The sequence below is a fragment of the Nelumbo lutea genome, chromosome 5 (assembly GCF_056320005.1).
Source record: "Nelumbo lutea isolate HS-2025 chromosome 5, American lotus-T2T, whole genome shotgun sequence".
In the NCBI taxonomy this organism is placed as follows: domain Eukaryota; kingdom Viridiplantae; phylum Streptophyta; class Magnoliopsida; order Proteales; family Nelumbonaceae; genus Nelumbo; species Nelumbo lutea.
Window position 1 is genome coordinate 2,995,178 of NC_142688.1, and position 6,728 is coordinate 3,001,905.

At 39.1% G+C, this 6,728-nt stretch overlaps 1 protein-coding gene across 3 annotated transcripts; it reads right to left on the reverse strand.

Moving 5' to 3' along the window:
• Window positions 1–562: 562 nt before the first annotated feature.
• Window positions 563–5,293, reverse strand: LOC148849840 (putative serine/threonine-protein kinase PBL21). Of its 3 annotated transcripts, XM_088945227.1 has the most exons (7): window positions 5,169–5,293; window positions 3,914–4,192; window positions 3,695–3,807; window positions 2,802–3,606; window positions 2,396–2,632; window positions 2,108–2,257; window positions 563–1,116 (listed from the first exon to the last, which is right to left on the reverse strand). In XM_088945227.1, exons 2-7 carry the CDS (start codon window positions 4,160–4,162, stop codon window positions 964–966), a joined length of 1,707 nt encoding a protein of 568 aa, XP_088801353.1. In that variant the 5' UTR covers window positions 4,163–4,192; window positions 5,169–5,293; the 3' UTR covers window positions 563–963. The 3 variants fall into 3 exon arrangements, with proteins under 3 accessions (XP_088801353.1, XP_088801352.1, XP_088801354.1); XM_088945226.1 differs by lacking the exon at window positions 5,169–5,293 and having other exon boundaries at window positions 3,914–4,578; XM_088945228.1 differs by lacking the exon at window positions 5,169–5,293 and having other exon boundaries at window positions 2,802–3,570; window positions 3,914–4,334.
• Window positions 5,294–6,728: the final 1,435 nt, after the last annotated feature.

The following is a 6,728-nucleotide window of genomic DNA, read 5'->3' on the forward strand; positions in this document are numbered from 1 at the left end:
GAACTCTACTTAAAAATAAAAGTTCCCAAATTATTAACCCCATAGACCATGGTTTGAAGATTTGTTTCATTTGAATGATGCATATTTTAGGGTCTTTTTCTATTATAAAAAATGAGTTTATTATGTATCAGGCTATCAGCCTTGAGAGAGTTTTTTGTATTTCTTTTTTCTCTTTTTCATGGGGCTACACGACGGGGATCGTCCCCCATGTGCCCATAACCCCCTCCCTCCAACTCCCAACCCTGAGCCACCATCAATTGTAAATGTCGGTCAGTGAGTTTATAGACCCCATTTCACAAGCTAATAGCAATAGGTCCGGTTTCTAAACGTTGTTCAACACTTCAACATTCAATCCCAGATCTAAGGTTCAAAGTTCTGCAGCCTTTCTAGCAATTGAAACCCAGTCTAATAAACCATAGGAATTAGGAGATCAATCCTTTTGCCGTTATATGGATCAGTTGATTGACTTCATTCCCATTGGTTATGCAGATTTATATAAAAAACTCATATTCATATGTTGTGTCAAGAAGATTTTGTTAAAAAGCAAACCGGTCAAGAATGGTTTTCAACAACACTGGGCTTAAAAGCACAATGGTATTTTATTAAAGAAAATTCTTGATTTATGATCACTGGGATATTTTATTGTATTAAATATGCTTAAAATTACAGTCAATAACACACAAAACTAAATTTTACATTACTAGTAGGACAAATATTGGTTCCCTGTTCTGAGTTTAACTCAGTGTTTTGTTTGTATCTTTATCATATCTATAGCAGCAGGAGTTTTGCACCTCTGCAACGTGCTAAGGGACACAGTGGAACCCATTAATTCCATGGTTCCCATAGCATCTTTTAGTGCGTTGCAGTGGTGCAACACACCTTATGGATTTCCGATTGCCTGCTAGTAGTATAGTATTCCCTTGTATATAATTGATGACTGGTAATATGAGAGGAAAAATAAAATCATATATCCTCAATAAGCGGGATTTCATTAATGGAGAACTCATAATGTCCCCGCAACCTTGATTCCCTTTTGAAGCTGTTTCTGTTAATGAACTCTTCTCGCTCCCTTTGCATCTTCACCCAATATTCTGGCTCCTCTAACAACTTCAGAATCTGCAAAATGTTCAATAACATGGAAACCTATTATTTTGGGGGGGAAATATATATAGCTAGGGGGCGCCTTAATAAAATGATGATATTAATAAGAGTAGAATGTACAATACACGTGTTTTACGTTCACGCGGACAATTTTTTTCTAATATTGCCAACCCAAGGATGATTTTCATTTTATTTTATTTATTTAGAGCCAGTCCAACTGTCCAAGGGAAGATATATACCAAAAAAAAAAAAAACTCACTATATTTTTCGACATTCCAACCTCATAGTCGAATCCTTGAATTGAAATCAGTTGGCAGCATATTCACAACCACATCATTAGTCAATCACTTGTCATATATTTTTCGACTTTTTCTCTTCTTGACACATGTTTTCTCAAAAAAAAATGATTATTAAAATTTATATTTATAAATATTAACAGAAATTATATTGCTTTTTTAAGAATTAGGATAAGTATTTATATCTTGGGATTTATTGAGTTTTCCAACCTAATGTTCATGGTGGTTGGAAGGGTGGGTGCTTTTAGGATCGATTTTCAAGAAAAAATACTCATGTTTTCGATACATAAAAAACGCTTATGCCACATAGGCAGTGAGCAATACTATACTATTTGGTAAGCATCGTTTTTTATCACTATTTTTCATGTATGTATTGACAGGTAAGCACCACATATGATATACATCAGTCAATCGTTGGGGGAAACGGTTCACCGATGCATGAAACACTTTCATAGGCGTTTGTTGACGTTTTGTGCATCAATGGGTCTCGATTTTTGAGGCATGCCCGATTTTTTAATAATCGGCTGAACCAAACAATGAGATATATGGGCGTTTGATGAAACGCCTATGTATCCAAAGTGGCACCATTTTTTTGAAAAACGGCCACGGGTGAACAGCGGGAGGTGTTAAGTTGTGAAAGGTGGGGTGTTAAATTGTTAATGGATGGCGGAAAAGTCTTATTAGTGAAAGCGAAAATTACATTTACATACCATTTTCATGGTTGGTCTCCTAGAAGACGAATGCATAAGGCAGAGTCGGGCTGCAGTCATCATCCTCTCCATTTCCTGCTTCTCATAATCTCCATTCAGCTGGGGATCTATTAGTCGCTCACAAAGTCCACGGCTGAGCAGCGACCTTGCCTGTGAATCCCCCAAAAAAAAAAAACGGTTGCAGATGGTTAAAAACACTTGTCGGTCAGTGGCGAAGGAATTGAAGATCCACCCCCACCCTTTTTTCTCAGCAGTAGCCAGTAGGTAGTGTTTTTCATTAGTCATTACCCAGAGTACTAAGCTTTCATGAGTAGTCGCTTGACTTGTCTGGATGGCCTCTTTTCCAGAGATGAGTTCCAAGAGCACGACACCGTATGAGTAAACATCTATCTTCTCATCGACCTTGCCGTACATCATGTATTCTGGGGCCAGGTATCCGAAGGTCCCAACCACATGGAATGGTTTCATGTTTGCTGAAGGTTTCAGAGATTGGTGATATACCACTGCTGCTCCAAAATCTGATAGCTGGAAAACAAGAAAAATTAAACCTGTTAATTATGTTTATGCCATGGGAAGATTCTCTCATGAAATTGTGAGATCCTGGTGTACACATGTATTAATTTGTGAGTTAACTCGACTGAGGGTGAGGGATATCGATTGAATGAAAAAAATGTATTCGAGTTTAACAAGTTACCTGGGGCTGGCAGTGTTGGGTGAGGAGGACGTTTGACGATTTCACATCTCTGTGGATGATGGGAGGGGAACAAGAATGGTGAAGGTAGTCAAGTGCTTTTGCCAATCCAACTGCAACTTTCATCCTCTCACTCCATCCGAGCTGACTCAGTTTGTGCTTTAAGCTCTCCTGAAGAAGATCAGACACCATTGCTTTCATATCCTTGCTATAGCAGTACCCAAAGAACCCAACTATATTCTCGTGGTTCAACCTACTCAGCATCTCCACTTCCTTTATAAGCTCCTCCCCTGATCTCTCGGTCGTCCTGAGGACTTTCACAGCTGCAGTCCGACCATCTTCAAGGTTGGCTCTGTAAACCTTACCATGGCCTCCCTCACCAATCAACATCTGAGGGTCGAATTTATTGGTTGCACAGCTTAACTCTTGTGGAGTGAACCGCTTGGTGGTTCCCTTCACGTCTAGCTGTTCCAATCTCTTGAGATGGATCTGTTCCATATTCTCAGAGAAGTGCATTACGTTTGAGACATTGCCAACACCTGTATTTGCTTGTACCGGTGATGACGTTGTTGAGGAAGATGGGGCAGATGGCTTTATAGATTGATGAATGGTTTCTGATTGGTTAGCAGCAGCAGAAGTATGTGTTGACAAAGATGGCACCACAGAAGGTTGATGGAATTGAATCGTCGATCCTTGTTGTGATGTCCCAGGTTGCTGAATGAGAACTCTCCCTCCGTTGTCCATGATCAGAAGGGAACAAGTGGGAGGCAATCTTTTCAAGCAAGAAGAAACAATGGAGTCATTGGGCCTTCAAGATAGAAAGATACGTGGGTTAGAGAAAGAGAGAGATTCCATTTAATTTCCAGTATATTAATTAGCTAGTTTCAAATCAATACCGTGGGCTGCTGCATCCAAGGACGAGTGTCGTTGCAAAGTGGACTCTTACTTGATGTGTTAAAATGGTTATGAATGAGTCTCCTCCAGCAGAGATCTTGACTTGAAAATCCACCTGCAGATATGAGAACAAGGCAGGACGTTAATGAATCATGACATGACATTGCTTTCCATGGTGCAATTTTCTAGTATATGATTTTCGTTTTCTCAACTTGTCTAACCTGTTTTGATTTGCAGAGATCTTCATGGATGTGAAAGGTATTTGGGTCGAAGTTGTCATTTGGTTCCTGCACATGAACAGCTAGCACGGTATCACCAGAGTCAACAACCATGGTGAGTAGACGCAGAAGCATTTCTCTACTGCGGTTATGGGATTTCAAACCAACTACGACCATCCTCTTCTTCTTCGCCATCTTGCTTCCCAGAATTGATGAGATTCTGCGGTCCATACTCGGAATTCCGACGACCATTGCTAATGTGTAATTGGTCCTGATGATATTCTGAAACCACCCTTCTATCGCATAATGGAGAATATCGTGATTGTCACATCCCCATGTCTGTCTCTATCTCCTCTCCCATTCATTTACATTTAGCCATTGTCTGTTGATTTTTTTTCCCACTTCTTTTGGGTTGGGTTGGGTTGGATTGGATTGGGTTTGGGGTTTCTTTTAGTTTTAGGTTAGACTAGTAGCTAGGTCCCCATATCATAAACTGCAACAATTATTAGTTGATAGTAGCTACTGAAAACGAAATCTAATTAACCCCCAGTCCGCACCAAGGCAGCCGACACTGATAACAAGTAATAAGAATGAACTGAAGGTTATTATAAGAGATAAGGGTTAATCATTTCCAGGAAATGTTTTCTGGAAGACAATACGGGATTGATATATATAAATATTGGGGAAGTATATATATATAGAGAGAGAGAGAGAGATGCCCTCCGATACATTAATCCAACGTAAGTGTCAAGTTTAGAATTTTTACTGGAGGATTTTTAATTGATTTCTTTACACCAAAAAAAATCAATTCAAACAGATAAAAGATATATTGAATCAGTGTCAGTATTAATTTTCAATGGCAAAACAACAATGATTGCATCCTTTGGAAATCAAGTGGTTTTTTAATGGTTAAATAAAACCATTCAATCAAAGTTGTTGTTTGGTCTAGCAGATCTCCCATATTGGACGGCGATTTAGTTTGGAAAGATGTTCAGCTAATTGTATTATATTATAATTTAATAAACTAGGGCAAAGCTACTAAATGTATTTTATTTTTCCTATTTTTAATAAGAAAGTATGCAAGACACAATTAAGATGCATGGTTACATTTGCATTACAAGCATGCTCCATTAATCCATAGTTGAGTTACCTAAAAATATGTTCTTCTGACTTTTCTCCTATTTTTAATAATCTGCAGGGCCCGTTTGGGAGGGATTCTGCGTTGACTAAATAGCTATGGAAAAAGAAAAACAACTACCTGGCATAACTCATCATGTCCGAAAGGAAAGTCGATTTTGCAGCTTCTGCGACTCTATTTTTGACCTTCCGGCCTCCGGGGGACGTGCTTCACGGTGTTCGATCCTGATCATCAGCTAATGCCAAAAACGCTGTATAAAAACCCTCCCAAACGGCACTTGATCATGATGAGACTTGAGAGGGCAATGAATTAGCAGCGTTTAGCCAACATAATGTTTGGCTTAATGGCTTTTCTTTATTGTTGATTTGAGTTGACGAAACCAAAGCAATATGTAGATGTTTCCCCCCAAGTTGGTCATACAATTTATTGCTTTTAAATGAGAGGAGGCCGAACTGGCTACGTGCAGTTGGATGCCCTCTATCTATCTATACCAATAACAAATTAACCTTAGCAACCATAAATTTTCAAGGTCTAGAAACCACACCGCACCGCAAAGGTAGAAGAAATGCAGATGGCACACATTAATGTTCAACTGGTCTGGTCTGGTGTATCTCATTCCTCAAGCACAAGCACTCAGTCTTTATTTAATATACGCCCAATTTAAGTATTAGACAATGACGAGACAGATATATATTTTAAAACAAATTATGTGCATGTAGGTGTAGCCATAGCCATGCCATGTACCAGACTACCAGCAACCGCCTGTACTGGTTGGTGTACATGCCGCAGTGATATCATAAAGGGCAATTCATAAATCATAACGCTCCCTCCGACCTCCTCTCTCGTTTATTATTAATTTATTATTATTTATACAAAAATAAAAATGCATAATAAATTCACGGCATCGTCTGCTCGATTTGGTTGTTGATGGTAAAGAAATAAAGCCCCCAATTTTTTCTTTCCTTCATGGTCTATGGAGTGCATCTTACACCATACATCTTGAACGATGTACCAGCTAGATGGACCTACATGGACTTCTCCAGATCTGCTAATTACTTATCACCTACATCATACATACATCTCCAATGAAACCACACCTACTGCCCCCTTTGAAGGGACCTATGCGTTGTTTCATGCAGATTATTGTGTCCTTGTTAACTCAACCCACATCATAAATTAATTTTGCCTCGTCTTTGGTCTAAGAATACTTGAATATAAAAATTAATAAAAGATTTTTGAAAGAATTAATTGATCCACGTACTGACCTTGCTAAAAACAACACTAAGAATGGCAACTTCAATTATACCAGAAGGGTGTGATACCAGATTTTTTTTTTATTTAATATCAGAAGAACTTTGACAATCAGAACGCCCCCCCCCCCCCCCGGTTGAATGGTCATCAGAAAATCCGTTTTTCTGATATCATGTCTTTCCGGTGTCATAGAGACATGCATAGATGGACTCCCTGAAAACACACCACAAGAAGAAATATCCCGAGTCTCCCAGTTTGAAGTCACAAGGATGCCAAAGTGCGGGGCTGTTACTGCGCATCCCCTGTCTACTTTCAGGGTTTCAGCACGGTTTTGATATCATATTTCACCGTGATGGGTAAGCATCAGTTAACCAAGTGCAAGGACAATGACTATTACGAGGGTATTTTTCACCGCGATGACCTGCCATG